This window comes from Hyla sarda, chromosome 4 (genome assembly GCF_029499605.1).
Source record: "Hyla sarda isolate aHylSar1 chromosome 4, aHylSar1.hap1, whole genome shotgun sequence".
Classification (NCBI taxonomy): Eukaryota; Metazoa; Chordata; class Amphibia; order Anura; family Hylidae; genus Hyla; species Hyla sarda.
In genome coordinates this window covers 208,590,996-208,609,978 of record NC_079192.1, presented here as the reverse complement: position 1 = coordinate 208,609,978, position 18,983 = coordinate 208,590,996, and the positions used below count along the sequence as shown (strand labels likewise).

Sequence of the window (18,983 nt, the reverse complement as noted above, 5' to 3'; positions counted from 1 at the left end):
CACACCAGATGAATGGTGAAGAAAAAACTGTGGGTTTATTCCATCCAAAAAGATGCAATGTTTCGGTCGCCCAATTGAAAATGGCCGCATTGTGCGACCAAAACGTGGCATCTTTTTGGATGGAATAAACCCACAGTTTTTTCTTCACCATTCATCTGGTGTGCTGCAGTTACTTTCTACTATCTATCTATCTATCTATCTATCTCTCTATCTACATCTACTAATCTATCCATTTATTTATCCATCAATCTATCTATCCATCTATCTATCTCCATCTATCTATTTATCCTCATCTATCTATTTATCATTCTCTCTCTCTCTCTCTCTCTCTCTCATATATATATATATATATATATATATATATATTCATCTATCTATCTATCTATCTATCTATCTTTATCTATATATACCTATCTAGCTCATATTTTTTAACAAAGGGAAGCAAGACTTTTGCCACTTCTAAAGTGTATCTTCTCGAATGCTCCTATAGTGAATATGGTCAGTCTGGAGCACAATTACACTCTAAAGACCTTTCCTATAATCAGATGTGTCTAGCTTTAATCTAATTGTATATTTGGAGAAAATGTGAATGCTGATTACTCAAAGCCAGAAAACAGAAGCAAGCAAACCACAGCGACAAAAGAGGCTTTCAGTGTATGTTGGATGTGGAGGTCAGATGAATACTCAATGTCACCAGATGTTAGACCACACAGGTCTGCTGTTACCTCACAAGACATTTCATACAACCTATTTGAGTTTTCTAACTATCTATCTATCTATATCATATCTATCTATCTATATCTCTCATATCTATCTATATCTATCTATCTCATATCTATCTATCTATATATCTATCTATATATCTATGTATCTCATATCTATCTATCTCATATCTATCACATATCTATCTATCTGATATCTATCTATCTATCTCATATCTATCTATCTATCTCATATCTATCTATCTAATATCTATCTATCTCATATCTATATATATATATATATATATATATATATATATATATATATATCATCTATCTATCTCATTTCTATCTATCTACATATCTATCTAATTTCTATCTATCTCATATCTATCTATCGATCTATCAATTATCTATCTATCCATCTCATATCTATCTATCTATCTATCTATCTAAACAAAAGAATTACAGCAGCACACCATGGAAGGTGAAAAAATCAATGTGGTTTATTCATCCAGTGTCTTGCAACGTTTCGGTTTCCCGATTGCAACCTTTCTCAAGCATGTGCAATCAGGCAACCGAAATGTTGCAAAACAGTGGGTGAATAAACTACATTGACTTTTTCCCCGTCCATGGTGTGCTGCTGGAATTCTTTTGTTTGGATATCAACATAGACTCCTGACCAGAGCCTGCTTCTGCTTGCACCCAGCATTTATTCAACTATTGGTTGTGCTGCTTCTTCCTTCTTTGTTGTATCTATCTATCTATCTATCTATCCATCTAATATCTTTCTATCTATCTATCGATCTATCTCCTATCTATCTCATATCTATCTACCTATCTAGAGAAGTAAAGATGATGCAGCACTCCACAAATATGCATAAGGTGGTTATTTATTCCAGCATGTGCAAAGACAACGTTTCACCAGTCTCTAACTGGCTTTCTCAAGTGAGAGACTGGTGAAACATTGTCTTTGCACATGCTGGAATAAATAACCACCTTATGCATATTTGTGGAGTGCTGCATCATCTTTACTTCTCTGGATTGAGGAACCAGTGGACCCAGGTTCAAGGAATGCGGGCACCCCATTTTCATTTTCTTCTCCTACTTTGGACGACTGAGGTGCTGTCTATCTATCTATCTATCTATCTATCTATCTCCTATCTATATATCTATCTATCTATCTCATATCTATCTATCTATCTATCTATCTATCTATCGATCTCATATCTATTATATATTATTGGCTTGAAAAAGCTGGTGTGAGACCGGTGAAACGTTGTATCACTTTGCTATGGGATAATAAACCACCGTTTTTGAACAAACTTGGAGTGCTGCGGAAGATTACATGCAATGTGCAGCGTGATCATGGCAATGGTGAAAAGAACAACGATACCTGAAGTCAGGCATTTAATTTACAGTGTCTCAGGCCCCATGGGCTCAATGTTGGCTTTAAAATTTCCGCTAATATTTGCAACATGTGATGTAACATGATCCGTGCCTGCTGTAATTCTCTGTGTTGGTTTCTGAATATTTATTTTTTCTTTTCTTTTGTCTTGTAGATCCTGGTAGGAAGCTCAGGACGGACCACCGCATACTAATATTGGAGTAATAATGTTTTGTGCTATTGTAGGATGTTATTTCTTTATTTGTGTGGATCAGTGACATCAAACACTATGGAGATGATTTTGCTTTGAGTTCTCTTTCTTGGCACCACTTCCTTTTACCATATTTTCATATTATTCTGACATTAGCGCCCTAATTAGGGACCAGTGTCCAGATAGTGTTTACCTGTCCTCCGTATCGGGAGATAGGTGGATGCTGCCCGTTATGTCTCTGCAGTGCTCTCCGAGGTGTTCGGAGATCACGAGCATTGACTGACACATAGTGTCTGCTAGGGGCGCGTTGTCTTGTTGCAGGCTGCAACAGTTACATTAGACATTGATATCATATGCCCACACTATTGCCCACACTTGCAATGGCGCTTGCTTTGACATGAACCAAAGTACATGATGGGAGCACCGCTCCGATCATCAGGACGTACATTTACATCCTATGTCCTTAAGGGGTTAAACTGCTGAAAAAAATTTGAACAAACCTTTTGTGAATTATTTAATGGGTTAAATTGTTCTATAAAATGTCACAAATCCTCAGTTTATAGTAAGAATTTTGTTGGGACTTGTATAACATCTATAGTACTTTTTAAAGTTATGCAGTACTTGAAGCTTCATATCAAAAGGAAAGCTACACATAAAATGTAATTTCCTCCCTATTAAAAACTTCCATTTCAATGGCTTGGAGAATGTCCCTATTAAAAGCAGGTTCAACTTTTGGCTCCCCCAACAGAATTTTTGGCAGGAGAGGTTGGATCTTCTGAGAATTAAGAAATGTTTGGTCTTTACTTGATCTTTTCAGGTTCATGTTGACATGAAATATGAATTTCTTGACTATATACCGATAACAGTTGTTTCAAGTGTAACGTGTCATTTCATCATTGTACATTCAGTTGTGATTAAACTCTTGGACTGTAGGAGCCAAATCACTTATCCGTAAATCAGACACACAGTGTTTGTGCATATGTCCTCACTTGCTTACAAATCTCAATGAATTACTATGAATCTATTATGTAGATTCAAAGTTACTATAAATGTATTATACTTTATGTTTTCAGTTGAGTGACCGCTGCATTATATTACGTCTACTGAAAGACTAACATGCGGAAAGCAGCACAGAAAAAGTTCAAGAGTCTTTTTATCGTCTGACATTGTGTAAATAGAAGAAAATTCAGGAAAGATGAATGCCTACTCTGTGAGTAATAGGGTCAGGCTTAGGGGTAGAATGAAATGTTAGCTACCTTGGCAGTTCACTCCTGCGATGAAGACTAAATGTTGACCTGATACTTGAATAGTATAGTTATTATGATTGACTTTTATGCGCAAGAAGAATATATGCATACATTTTTGTGTAAGAAAGAATACATTTAAGTGAATTGTAAAAAGAAATTTACCGCTAATCTATTCAAACTGGCAGCGCAAGGGTTTCTGGGGGTCCCTCTAGCATTTGGAGGGCATCCCAGTGGTCAGATCCCCAACAATCCAGAATGATCGTGGATCCGAATATCCATTTAAGTTTCAATAAACTTTTTGCAAAATTAAAAATATTAAGCAAAATTTAAATACAGTTTGGGAAATGGTATAAAAATGTGATTCAACTATAGAGTTTTCTTGACATTTTCTCTAAAATGATACACTTATTAAAGGGGTACTCCACCCACTTTATCCCCGATTTAAAGGATAAGGGATAAGATGTCTGATCACGGGTAGCCCGGCCTTTGGTCCGGCATGCTGGGGCAGAGTACCACTTTAATTCTGGTTATTTTTAGCCGAAATGTTTCTGTGAATAATTTCTGTGAATTGTGACTGCGCAATACAACATTTTTACTGGCTCCATTTGCTAGAAATCATAATTTTTATTGTTTGAAGTTATCTTTAAAAGTAACAGCTTGGTTTGGAAAAACAAATGGATATAATAAACCTGATTTTTTTTATTGTTTACTTGTATTTTCTCCATTTGTGATAAACTTCAAGTCTAGTATGAGCTTGTACAACACCTGCATGTTATTTACACAGAGCCAAAATTCATTCAGGATTAGTCTATTTAAACTTTTTTTTTTTTAGGAATAGAATAAGATACATTTTACCCATGACACCACCATCCATCATCTCTTTCATATCTTTCTATTACAGACACATTCTTTGTCTTGTCATTAGTAAAAACTACGCATGCATGTGAATGAAACTGTTGTCTTTGAGTTTCTGCACCAAATAGTTGTCTCAAAGTTTCTGGCCTCCCTGTGTCTTACCTGTCATTATGGAAGCAAAAGGCGGATGAGGATCAAAGGGGCATTTCAACCTTCCCGACTCCAGGTTTTGTGTATCAAGCTTAAATACTATTTCCTGCAAGGAAAAAAAAAATATGATACAACAAGAGAATATATCTACTTGAATAATTGCCCTTCTTGGAGTATTTACCATGGAGAGCTATAAAAATGTACTGGATCTGTTATGATATGTGAGACTTCATGGGATGTGTGAACCGAGTTTGACCCAAAACTGCTGTAACTTTGTTATGTATTGCACGTCTAATCTTTATGTCTAATACAGATCATACACAGCCTATTTTTATTTAGCCCAATCTCTTAATGAATTAAAAGTAAGAACATCTAGATGGAATACTATGAAGTCAGGCACATATCAAGGGTTGTCTGCTTAGTCCATAGTGTGAATAATAGTTTTACAGCATTAACTATAGGGCAGAAGATTGGTTTTCCTTTGTTTCTTTGAGGTTACCAAATGGTTAGGATATTTAGTACATACATTTTAGTTTTTTTTTGTGATTGTGGTGGTCATCTGGGACAGATTTAAACCTATTTTCAGTGGTGTGTATGTAATAGTAAATAAATAAATAATTGTCTGAAGATCTTCCTAGTGGATGGATACATGCATTTCTTAAAGGGGTACTCCGCCCCTAGACATCTTATCCCTTATGCAAAGGATAGCGGATAAGATGTCTGATCGCGGGGGTCCCCATGATCTCGGCTGCAGCACCCCAGACATCCAGTGCTCAGAGCGAACTTCACTCCGTGACGGATGACTGGCGATGCGGGGTGGAGGTTCGTCATGTCACAGCAATGCCCCCTCAATGCAAGTCTATGGGGGGGGGGGCGTGACTGCCATCACGCCCCCTCCCATAGACTTGCATTGAGTGGGCATGGCCATGTTGTCACGAGCCGGTTATGGCCGTGACATCATGAGCCTCCGGCGCTGCACCCAACGCTCTAAACAAACGCCGGGACGCTCTGTATGCACCATTCTGTTCTTTTTTACCTTTTCTCATTGTATAAAATGCCCTGTGATTGATGGCCAGCATTGAACAAATGCATTGTGAGTAACGCAAGATTCCCCCCCCCCCCCCATAGCTGATTATATTGTGCCACTCATCTCTGGGTTCCTAAGGCCTAGAATAATATAATAAATATTAAGCCTGTTTAGCTATTTGTTTGCTACTTCATCTATCCCTGCAATGGGGAGTATTTAGCCTTGATTTCTATATCAGCATACAGCCCGGAATGGGGGTGCCGGGAGGGCCACTTAAATTGTTATTATGCCCCCTTTTCCCCAGAATGTACCTCTTCTAGTTATCTAGCAAGGATTGATTTACGTGGTGGAAAAAAAAGAATTATGAAGAAACTGAAATGGGCACTGACCAAAAATGATACTGGAAATAAATGACTTAACATGTCATCACACTATTAATCAGCTTTATTATTTTTTCCAGAATCTTTAAAGGTTTGAATTCATATTCTGAAAGGTGCAAATAAAGTCCCTGTATTATTTTTTAAACCTTTGACTTTGTAAAATATCACTTTAAGTTCATTGTTATTTCTTTGTTCCTATTATACATTATGAAGAAAGTGTTGCATAATGAGTGTCAATGTTATGACAAGTTAACACGTATGTCAACTCACCTCTTTGTTGCTTCCAAGTTCAATGTATCCACAGAGAGGGTGAAAGGCTCCAGTTCCACAAGTATAAATATGGGTTTTGTTGTAGTGATGAAGGACCTTAATGAAATTTGCACATTCTTCCTAAAATAAAAAAAAATTAAAAAAATGTTGCGATGGAGCTGCTGACAATGCTATAGGTGCTGAGTTCAATTCACTTCTTTAGAGAATGGTACCAGCCTCACAGAAAATACTTTTACAGTGCACCCAGCATAACCAGTAAACATTTCCCTGGAAAGTAAGGTGAGTTACTAAAAAAAGAAGGTGTCAAGCGGCAGAAGTGAGGGATGGAGCCAGAGGAGGAGCTGCAAGTGCTACATGGTTGGTCCTACTTCTGCTACATGGTTGGGTGGCCGATGAGCATTGCAACGAGAATTGCCTATGTGTGGAGAAGAAAGTAGAGGAGAGGTATAGGTATTGTGTCTACAAATACTAAGGACTGGAGGGCAAGAGGGTACTGTCAATTAAAGGGGTACTCCGCCCCTAGACATTTTATCCCCTATCCAAAGGATAGGGGATAAGATGTCTGATTGCAGTGGATCAGTGGGGACCCCCATGATCTCTCCTTCAGCACCCCCGTTTCTCAGCTGCACAGAGAATCGCTCAGAGGATGATGACAGGTGATGCAGGGGACGAGCTATAATGACATCACGGCTTTGCCCCCTCGTGATGTCATGCCCCCTCAATGCAAGTCTATGGGAGGGGGCGTTAAGAGGGTGGGTGTGACATCACAAGGCGGAGCCATGACCTCACAATACTCCGTCCTTTGGATAGGGGATAAGATGTCTAGGAGCGGAGTACCCCTTTAAATGAAGGACTGTCCATTCTACAGCTGTCATGCAGAACTTCACAATACGGGGAGGTAATTGGGAAACTAATCTTATGTATCAAGAATTCTTATTTTGCCCCTGGTGTGAGCAAGTCCAAGCTATAAATGTAAATATACAGAAGTAGTGGAGTTCAATCTTTTATTTCACTAAAGAAAAGTACTTATGTAACCAGTGTTACAGAAGACTCAGTGTTCTATTCATTATGCTCTATTATAATAACTTTTTGTTTCATATCCTAAAAAGACTATATGTGGATACCCTGAATACTTTCATATGCCATTACCATACACTTAAAAAATGATACACCTAATGGTGGTAAGTCACATTTATCCCCGTGAGGTGTGACATTGTTTATGTTATTTCTTCCAGCAGTTATGAAAAATTTAGATAATAAAATCTGCATAACAGAGATGTGTATATTTAGTACTAAAATATTCTGTGGTATCTGCTGTAAATATTGACTTTTTCTTAGGTTAGAAAAGTACAGACAAATCTGTTACACCTCAGCATGCTGGTAAAGTTAATGCTTGTAGTTACAAGTTGGTCATTATTTAATAGGATTTGTTAGAAATAATCTACAAATTCTAGACAGACGCAGATAACTACATTAAAATCATATTTGCTCAATATGAGTGGACTATAAATACATTTTCATAGTACAAAGAATACTACTATATTATTTTAGTTGCCTCTTTCTGAACTACAATAACCACTATTGCAGATTTTACAGAGGTTATCATTAAGCTTGCAAAAACTTTTGAAAGCTAATTCTATCTAGTGACACAGTACATGCCTTAACCCCTTAACGATGCAGGACGTATATTTATAACCTGCGCCGGCTTCCGCAATATAATGTGGGGTAATGCGGTGACCCCACATCATATTGGGTCGGCCCAGGCAGCTAACGGTAGCTGGGACCCGTAGCTAATACCAGACATCACCGATCACGGGGATGTCTGATATTAACCCTTTAAATCTAAAATTTAAAAAAAAGCATTCCCAGAAGCTTAGTCAGGCTGATCAGCTGTACGGACATGAGTAGGGTCCTTACCTGCATCCTCGTTGTCTGATTGCCAAATGACTGCTCCGTGCCTGAGATCCAGGCAGGAGTAGTCGAGCGCCGAAAACATTGATAAATGCTATGGTATGGTATAGCATTGATCAGTGTGGGCAACCAGTGTAATGCATGTTATAGTCCCCTATCCCCCATAGCATTGGAAAAAAAAATAATAATTTAAAAAAAGTTAATAAAAGAGGATTTAATCCCTTCCCTAAGTTTGAATCACCCCCTTTTCTGTTTAAAAAAATAGTGTAAATAAAAATAAATATAAACATATGTGGTATCGCCGCATGTGTAAATGTCTGAACTATAATATATTGTTAATTAAACCACATGGTCAATGGCGTACACGTAAAAAAATTCCTAAGTCCAAAACAGTGTATTTTTGGTCATTTTAATACAATAAAAAAATTTATAAAAAGTGAACAAATAGTCTGATCAAAACAAAAATGGTACTGATAAAAATGACAGATCACAACGCAAAAAATGAGCCCTCATACATCCCCGTATGTGAAATTGAAAGGGTTATGATTTTTAAAAGGTGAGGAGGAAAAAACGAAAATGCAAAAACCGAAAAAACCTGAGTCCTTAAGGGGTTAAACAAAGATATCTACCTAGCTGGGCAGAGTGAATTCAGGACTCTAGGAAAGTTATCTAATAACTTCTTTATTGTTAACAATTTTCATGTATTCTGAAAACAGAAGTGTAGCAATATCAGGAAATTGTCACTGTAGAAAAAAACTATATCACAAAAATTGCATTTTTTTTTCTGCTTCGAAATCTGCAGTGGAAATTCCATACCAAATCAAGAACATTTTGGGGCACATTTGTTGCAGGTTTTGAGACATAATATGCAAAGTGAAAAAAAGTCAATGTATATAAAAAGTTGCTATTGCAGATAGTTCTACAGATCCACAGCATTTCGCAAACACTGAAGAATTTTTGCAGATTTTTACTTAGCAGTTAATGGGATACTCCCATCTTAACTCATCTCCATGAGATTATATAATAAGGTGTCACCCAATAATCACGTCATCAGGCCAGAGACCAAGTGAGTTCAGTGAGCAAAGTGTTATATCCGAGGGGGCATATTATTTGAGTTATAAGTGTTGGAGTAGAAACAAAAACTGGGCATGGATTCAATGAATGAAAGTAAAAAACATAAACAAATAGTATGAGTACTCACCCATTCCTAGCAATACAAGAGGGCCCTGTCATGTATAACATGAAAGATGTGCCATAAGCAAAAGTAGGTATCAGCCAACATAAAGCACCACAAAATAGTGGCTTTGTTGTGGAGGCAACATTGCACCGGATCTCATTAAAGGGGTACTCCCGTGGAAAACTTTTTTTTTTTTTTTTAAATGAACTGGTGCCAGAAAGTTAAACAGATTTGTAAATCACTTCTATTAAAACATCTTAATCCTTCCAGTACTTTTTAGGGGCTGTATACTAAAGAGAAATCCAAAAAAGAAATGCCTCCTCTGATGTCGTGACCACAGTGCTCTCTGCTGACCTCTGCTGTCCATTTTAGGAACTGTCCAGATCAGCATATGTTTGCTATGGGGATTTTTTCCTGATCAATCGTCAATGCATGGGTGCCAGCAGGCTCCATTCATAAGAGGGTCCTCTTGTACTGCTGGAATAGGTGAGTGCACCACATATGTGACTCCACATATGATGTAATACTTATGCTAATAAAGATGTAAACTTAACTTTACCTCATTTTGATTATTGTGAGAATATTGGTCTGCTTACATACATCCTAATACCGATGCTGCTAGATTACTGTTTTTCTGCACCTCACCAATCAGCTTGTGATCCTCTATTCTATGGAGTTGGAGTAACAAGTTAATAGGGGAATATCCCTTTAAAGTCAATGGGGAAAATCCTCTGCAGGTCAATTTCCATGCATACATCATGTAAATATTTTCTGCAGCATGTGGATTACAACTCCTGCAAATCACATCTACATTTTAACTGTTGACTTTCCCTCTAGAAATTTTTTTGTGTGGAAAATCTGCATCACAGGGGCCATATTCCTACCCTTATTGTCACCTCTCCGGGCAAGATATAAAGTTTTTTTTATATATCAACTGGCTCCAGAAAGTTAAACAGATTTGTAAATCAATTCTATTACAAAATCTTAATCCTTTCAGTACTTATGACCTGCTGAAGTTGAGTTTTTCTTTTCTGTCTAAGTGCTCTCTGATGACACCTGTCTCGGGAACTGTCCAGAGTAGAAGCAAATCCCCATAGCAAACCTCTTCTACTCTGTGCAGTTCCCGAGACAAGCAGAGATGTCAGCAGAGAGCACTGTTGCCAGACAGAAAACAACAACTCAACTTCAGCAGCTGATAATTATTGAAAGGATTAAGAATTCTTAATAGAAGTAATTTACAAATCTTTTAACTTTCTGGAATACCCCTTTAAGACCATTACATTGAAGTACTTACATTTTCATCCTTCCCAGCAAGTTTACAAAAGTCTTCTCTGTCTTGAGTTGCAGGCCAGTGAATCTGGAAATGATAACATTGTATGTTATAATCAGAATGTTCTAATTTTCTACATTTGGTAAGGAATAGATATTAAGAACATTAAGCTGGCATTTAATACTGAGCTCACTACTTTGATATTGTTTATACTGGAGAAGAGAGGATGACTTATTTCCGCTGAAGCAAAAAGGTAGTGTCCTTATTTGGATGCAAGTATCTCAGCAATGACATCATAGATGAAGCATATATTTATTATATACCGCAAACAGCTTGTAGAGCAGTTCCCACCACTTTCCTTAAGTGGATATGTCCCAACCAGACAAAGCAAAAATGTCACATAACATAACCAACTGCAGAGTTAAGTAACAATCATAAATTAAAGCCACAATGGCCTGGGACACAGATCCACTATTATTTATAGCCTTGAGGTTTGAAGGATCTGGGGGGTATTTATTGTCAGTTTGATAAACGTATATGAATCTTTCGTGCCAACAAACAGAATATTTATTCTAACTGCATGGATGAATGATACCGGTGTTGTATTTAATTGCTGGAATATTTACATATGTAAAAATAATATGGAAAATTGTGGGCTATTTCTGAATGAAGAATAGCTTTGGTTCACAGCAGATCTTCTGATCATAATTGTCTAATGCTTTAATGCATAGTTTGTATATCATTTACAATCATGAAAACAATATTAGAAGTCACATTATACATTTAAACACTTATCAAGTAAATACAAAGAGCAAAGGGCTCATCTGTAATATAATGTCAGTAAATGGAAAATGGCATGTATAGTAGAAGTAAATGTTCTGTATAAGAGCAATAGTCTTATTTTATGTTCACCTGCAGCTTTGTACAAAAAACTGGTAAAGCTTCAATAATTTGAACCTGTCTGCCCCCTAAAATGATATGCCATAAGAATATTTGAGGAAGGGGTGTTGCATGCCCTGAAACGCGTTATGTTACATGGCTGTATAAGTTTTATATGTTTCAATAAATGTAAGTTTTTTGTGAAGACTTGTGTTTGAGCACCAGGACCCTTTTCTCCGTATTACCCTTTGGTCTATTAAAACCATTGTAAAAAGAAACAACAAAAAAAAAAACATGTTCCTGTACACGCTGACACTGTTTAATCAGTTCTGTACTGTACTGTCTAATCAGTACTGATGGTAGAAAAAATGTCTAGGGATACATAATTTTTACAAGGGGAAAGGTAACTCCCAGTTGTCAATTTATTGATAGAGTTCAAGAATTCATACATTTCAAAGTATTAAAAGAATTTTAGGGAATGAAAACTAAAAGACACATGTCAGAAGAAGTGACAGATTCTCTTTAAAGGGGTACTCCACTGCTCAGCGTTTGGAACAAACTTTTCCTAATGCTGGAGCCGGCGCCGGGAGCTCATGACATCATTGCCCCACCCCCTCATAATGTTACGCCCCACCCCTCAATGCAAGTCTATGGAAGGGGGCGTGACAGCCGTCACGCCCCCTCCCATAGACTTGCATTGAGGGGGTGGGGTGTGACATCATGAGGGGCGGGGCTATGAAGTCACAAGCTCCCGGCGCCGGCTCCAGCATTCGGAACAGTTTGTTCCAAACGCTGAGCAACGGAGTACCCCTTTAACAAGATCAGTGTCTATACTGAGCACCACATATATGTTTTTTAATGTTTTTTTCAGCTGCACCCAGTGTGACTAATTTCTAATGTTTTCCCCATATAACCTGGCATTGATAAGCGGTGACATGATATTCTCAAGCAAAAGTGTTATATGTTCGGAGATGCAGGAAACACTGTAATTTTATATCACTGTTTAATATAATTTACTAAAGAAGATTGTAGTTATACTATAAATGAATAAAATAAAAACATAATAGGACACCTCCCATACCTCACAGCGCATGGACCTGGTTTGTGGTAATATAAGAAGATCTCGATTTCCAGTAAACAAAGAAAGACATAACCTGCTTTTGTTGACTAGTATCTATTCTATTGCCCCAACATGCTGGGGAGCATGGAACGTGTTCATTCTTTCAGTTGAAATAGTTTTTACAAATCTTTTATTATGGCTATACCTATACTGACCCATTCACAGGCATCTATAGATCAACAACTTAGCTTGCATATTGGGATGTAATACACTAAAGCTTGACTATGAACCAGTAAGGCTGGGTTCACATATGTCTCATGTCCGGCTCCATAAACCCAGCCTAAAACTTGCCACAACTGATACAAGGTGCCCAACCCCAAGTGCAGTTGTGCACCTACATTGGAGTGGAGGACCTGCACCTATGGATCACAATATGGTTTTGTGATTCCCTGTCTGGCGTCCAAATTAAGAGGTCTAATTAATGTAAACTGTCCAATCCAAATGGGATCAATTCTACTTCTTCTTCCGTCAGGATTTTTTCTACATCACTGGAGGGGAATGCCACAAGAGGAGGGTGAACATGTAAAGGGGCCTAAGAAAAATATTTTAAACATCTTACTTTAGACATTACTTAGCCCTAACAGGGGCTGGGTTATCACACATGAATCACACGAGTCATAAAGCTGTTCATGAAGGAGTATTTTCCTCTGGAAAATACTATGGATACGCATTGGATCCATATGTTGACAGAAACATAGATACTAGTACAGTACATTTCTCTAACTCAAGCTTGCTTATAGATCAACATCTCTATTAAGTAGTCTATGTGGGCCTAATACTTGTCACGATGCCGGCTGGTAGGTAGTGGACCCTCTGTGCCAGAGAGGGATTGGCGTGGACCGTGCTAGTGGACCGGTTCTAAGCCACTACTGGTTTTCACCAGAGCCCGCCGCAAAGCGGGATGGTCTTGCTGCGGCGGTAGTGACCAGGTCGTATCCACTAGCAACGGCTCACCTCTCTGGCTGCTGAAGATAGGCGCGGTACAAGGGAGTAGGCAGAAGCAAGGTCGGACGTAGCAGAAGGTCGGGGCAGGCAGCAAGGATCGTAGTCAGGGGCAACGGCAGAAGGTCTGGAAACACTGGCAAGGGACACACAAGGAACGCTTTCACTGGCACTAAGGCAACAAGATCCGGCAAGGGAGTGCAAGGGAAGTGAGGTAATATAGGGAGTGCACAGGTGATAACTCTAATTGGAACCACTGCGCCAATCAGCGGCGCAGTGGCCCTTTAAATCGCAGAGACCCGGCGCGCGCGCGCCCTAGGGAGCGGGGCCGCGCGCGCCGGGACAGAACAGACGGGGAGCGAGTCAGGTAGGAGAGCCGGGGTGCGCATCGCGAGCGGGCGCTACCCGCATCGCGAATCGCATCCCGGCTAGCAGCAGGATCGCAGCGCCCCGGGTCAGAGGACGTGACCGGGGCGCTGCAGCGGAGGAGGTGAAGCGAGCGCTCCGGGGAGGAGCGGGAACCCGGAGCGCTCGGCGTAACAGTACCCCCCCCCTTGGGTCTCCCCCTCTTCTTGGAGCCTGAGAACCTGAGGAGCAGACTTTTGTCAAGGATGTTGTCCTCAGGTTCCCAGGATCTCTCTTCAGGACCACAACCCTCCCAGTCTACTAAAAAAAAATTTTTTCCTCTGACCTTTTTGGCAGCCAAAATCTCCTTGACCGAGAAGACGTCCGAGGAGCCGGAAACAGGAGTGGGAGGAACAGATTTGGGAGAAAAACGGTTGAGGATGAGTGGTTTGAGAAGAGAGACGTGAAAGGCATTAGGGATACGAAGAGAAGGAGGAAGAAGAAGTTTATAAGAGACAGGATTAATTTGACACAGAATTTTGAAAGGACCAAGATAGCGTGGTCCCAACTTGTAGCTAGGGACACGGAAGCGGACATATTTAGCGGAGAGCCATACCTTGTCTCCAGGGGAAAAAACGGGGGGAGCTCTTCTTTTCTTATCCGCGAACCTCTTCATGCGTGAAGAAGCCTGTAAGAGAGAATTTTGGGTCTCTCTCCATATAATGGAAAGGTCACGAGAAATTTCATCCACAGCGGGCAGACCAGAGGGCAAGGGGGTAGGGAGGGGGGGAAGAGGGTGACGGCCGTACACCACGAAAAATGGGGATTTGGAGGAAGATTCAGAGACCCTGAAGTTATACGAGAATTCGGCCCATGGAAGGAGATCTGCCCAGTCATCCTGGCGGGAGGAAACAAAATGTCGCAAATAATCACCCAGGATCTGGTTAATTCTTTCTACTTGTCCATTGGACTGGGGATGATATGCAGAGGAAAAATTTAATTTAATCTTGAGTTGTTTACAGAGAGCTCTCCAGAATTTAGACACGAATTGGACCCCTCTATCCGAGACAATCTGCGTAGGCAACCCGTGAAGACGAAAAATGTGTACAAAAAATTGTTTAGCCAACTGAGGCGCAGAAGGAAGACCAGGAAGAGGAATGAAATGTGCCATTTTGGAGAATCGATCAACGACCACCCAAATAACGGTGTTGCCACGGGAAGGGGGTAAATCAGTAATAAAATCCATACCAATCAGAGACCAAGGCTGTTCGGGGACAGGCAGAGGATGAAGAAAACCAGCGGGCTTCTGGCGAGGAGTCTTATCCCGGGCACAGATAGTGCAGGCTCGCACAAAGTCCCCAACATCCGTCTCCAGAGTTGGCCACCAATAGAAGCGGGAGATGAGTTGCACAGATTTCTTGATGCCCGCATGACCTGCGAGATGGGAGGAGTGACCCCATTTGAGGATTCCGAGGCGTTGGCGTGGAGAAACAAAGGTCTTTCCTGGAGGAGTCTGTCTGATGGAGGCAGGAGAAGTGGAGATCAGGCAGTCAGGTGGAATGATGTGTTGCGGAGGGAGATCAACTTCTGAGGCATCCGAGGAACGAGAGAGAGCATCGGCTCTAATGTTCTTATCGGCAGGACGAAAGTGAATCTCAAAATTAAATCGGGCAAAGAACAGAGACCACCGGGCCTGGCGAGGATTCAGCCGTTGGGCCGACTGGAGGTAGGAGAGGTTCTTGTGGTCGGTGTAGATAATAACAGGAAATCTTGATCCCTCCAGCAGATGCCTCCATTCCTCAAGTGCTAATTTAATGGCTAGAAGTTCTCGATCCCCGATGGAGTAGTTCCTCTCCGCTGGAGAGAAGGTCCTAGAGAAAAAACCACAAGTGACAGCATGCCCGGAAGGATTTTTTTGTAGAAGAACAGCTCCAGCTCCTACTGAGGAGGCATCAACCTCCAATAGGAAGGGTTTGGAAGGGTCAGGTCTGGAGAGCACGGGAGCCGAAGAAAAGGCAGACTTGAGTTGTTTAAAGGAGTCTTCTGCTTGAGGAGGCCAGGACTTGGGATCAGCATTTTTCTTGGTTAAAGCCACGATAGGAGCCACAATGGTAGAAAAATGTGGAATAAATTGCCTGTAATAATTGGCGAACCCCAAAAAGCGTTGGATAGCACGGAGTCCGGAGGGGCGTGGCCAATTTAAGACGGCAGAGAGTTTGTCTGGATCCATCTGTAGTCCCTGGCCAGAGACCAAATATCCTAGAAAAGGAAGAGATTGGCATTCAAACAGACATTTCTCAATTTTGGCATAGAGTTGGTTGTCACGAAGTCTCTGAAGAACCATACGGACATGCCGGCGGTGTTCCTCTAGATTGGCAGAAAAAATTAGGATATCGTCCAGATATACCACAACACAGGAGTATAATAGATCACGAAAAATTTCATTGACAAAGTCTTGGAAGACGGCAGGGGCATTGCACAGTCCAAAGGGCATGACCAGATACTCAAAGTGTCCATCTCTGGTGTTAAATGCCGTTTTCCACTCGTCCCCCTCTCTGATGCGGATGAGGTTATAGGCGCCTCTTAAGTCCAATTTAGTGAAGATGTGGGCACCTTGGAGGCGATCAAAGAGTTCAGAGATGAGGGGTAAGGGGTAGCGGTTCTTAACCGTGATTTTATTAAGACCGCGGTAGTCAATGCAAGGACGTAGGGAGCCATCTTTTTTGGAGACAAAGAAAAATCCGGCTCCGGCAGGAGAGGAGGATTTACGGATAAAGCCCCTTTTTAGATTCTCCTGGACGTATTCGGACATGGCAAGAGTCTCTGGGGCAGAGAGAGGATAAATTCTGCCCCGGGGTGGAGTAGTACCCGGGAGGAGGTCGATAGGGCAATCATAAGGCCTGTGAGGAGGTAGAGTCTCAGCTTGTTTTTTGCAGAAAACATCCGCGAAGTCCATATAGGCCTTGGGGAGACCGGTTACTGGAGGAACCACAGAGTTACGGCAAGGGTTACTGGGAACCGGTTTTAGACAGTTCTTGGAACAAGAGGACCCCCAACTCTTGATCTCCCCAGTGGACCAATCCAGGGTTGGGGAATGAAGTTGAAGCCAGGGAAGTCCAAGGAGAATCTCCGAGGTGCAATTGGGGAGGACCAAAAGTTCAATCCTCTCATGATGAGATCCGATGCTCATAAGAAGGGGCTCCGTGCGGAAACGTATGGTACAGTCCAATCTTTCATTATTTACACAATTGATGTAGAGGGGTCTGGCGAGACTGGTCACAGGGATGTTGAACCTGTTGACGAGAGAGGCCAAAATAAAATTTCCTGCAGAACCAGAGTCCAAGAAGGCCACTGTAGAGAAGGAGAAGGCAGAAGCAGACATCCGCACAGGCACAGTAAGACGTGGAGAAGCAGAGTAGACATCAAGGACTGTCTCACCTTTGTGCGGAGTCAGCGTACGTCTTTCCAGGCGGGGAGGACGGATAGGACAATCCCTCAGGAAGTGTTCGGTACTAGCACAGTACAGGCAGAGGTTCTCCATACGGCGTCGTGTCCTCTCTTGAGGTGCCAGGCGAGACCGGTCGACCTGCATAGCCTCCACGGCGGGAGGCACAGGAACAGATTGCAGGGGACCAGAGGAGAGAGGAGCCGAGGAGACGAAACGCCTCGTGCGAACAGAGTCCATATCTTGGCGGAGTTCCTGACGCCTTTCAGAAAAACGCATGTCAATGCGAGTGGCTAGGTGAATAAGTTCATGTAGATTAGCAGGAATTTCTCGTGCGGCCAGAACATCTTTAATGTTGCTGGATAGGCCTTTTTTGAAGGTCGCGCAGAGGGCCTCATTATTCCAGGACAATTCTGAAGCAAGTGTACGGAATTGTACGGCATACTCGCCAACGGAAGAATTACCCTGGACCAGGTTCAACAGGGCAGTCTCAGCAGAAGAGGCTCGGGCAGGTTCCTCAAAGACACTTCGGATTTCCGAGAAGAAGGAGTGTACTGAGGCAGTGACGGGGTCATTGCGGTCCCAGAGCGGTGTGGCCCATGACAGGGCTTTTCCGGACAGAAGACTGACTACGAAAGCCACCTTAGACCTTTCAGTGGGAAACAGGTCCGACATCATCTCCAGATGCAGGGAACATTGGGAAAGGAAGCCACGGCAAAACTTAGAGTCCCCATCAAACTTATCCGGCAAGGATAAGCGTATCCCAGGAGCGGCCACTCGCTGCGGAGGAGGTGCAGGAGCTGGCGGAGGAGATGACTGCTGAAGCTGTGGTAGCAACTGTTGTAGCATAACGGTCAGTTGAGACAGCTGTTGGCCTTGTTGCGCAATCTGTTGTGACTGCTGGGCGACCACCGTGGTGAGGTCAGCGACAACTGGCAGAGGAACTTCAGCGGGATCCATGGCCGGATCTACTGTCACGATGCCGGCTGGTAGGTAGTGGACCCTCTGTGCCAGAGAGGGATTGGCGTGGACCGTGCTAGTGGACCGGTTCTAAGCCACTACTGGTTTTCACCAGAGCCCGCCGCAAAGCGGGATGGTCTTGCTGCGGCGGTAGTGACCAGGTCGTATCCACTAGCAACGGCTCACCTCTCTGGCTGCTGAAGATAGGCGCGGTACAAGGGAGTAGGCAGAAGCAAGGTCGGACGTAGCAGAAGGTCGGGGCAGGCAGCAAGGATCGTAGTCAGGGGCAACGGCAGAAGGTCTGGAAACACTGGCAAGGGACACACAAGGAACGCTTTCACTGGCACTAAGGCAACAAGATCCGGCAAGGGAGTGCAAGGGAAGTGAGGTAATATAGGGAGTGCACAGGTGATAACTCTAATTGGAACCACTGCGCCAATCAGCGGCGCAGTGGCCCTTTAAATCGCAGAGACCCGGCGCGCGCGCGCCCTAGGGAGCGGGGCCGCGCGCGCCGGGACAGAACAGACGGGGAGCGAGTCAGGTAGGAGAGCCGGGGTGCGCATCGCGAGCGGGCGCTACCCGCATCGCGAATCGCATCCCGGCTAGCAGCAGGATCGCAGCGCCCCGGGTCAGAGGACGTGACCGGGGCGCTGCAGCGGAGGAGGTGAAGCGAGCGCTCCGGGGAGGAGCGGGAACCCGGAGCGCT

The 18,983-nt window shown here is 42.2% G+C and overlaps 1 protein-coding gene across 5 annotated transcripts in view; it reads right to left on the bottom strand.

Annotated features, from left to right (window-relative positions):
* Positions 1-18,983, bottom strand: part of SEMA3D (semaphorin 3D) — a 172,157-nt gene that overhangs the window by 62,797 nt on the left and 90,377 nt on the right. For all 5 annotated transcript variants that reach the window (XM_056573397.1, XM_056573396.1, XM_056573395.1 and 2 more), the window contains 3 exons: positions 10,611-10,673; positions 6,229-6,348; positions 4,564-4,657 (listed from right to left, as the gene is read on the bottom strand). In XM_056573397.1, the coding sequence (XP_056429372.1) occupies positions 4,564-4,657; positions 6,229-6,348; positions 10,611-10,673 (277 nt within the window). The remainder of the gene's footprint in view (positions 1-4,563; positions 4,658-6,228; positions 6,349-10,610; positions 10,674-18,983) is intronic.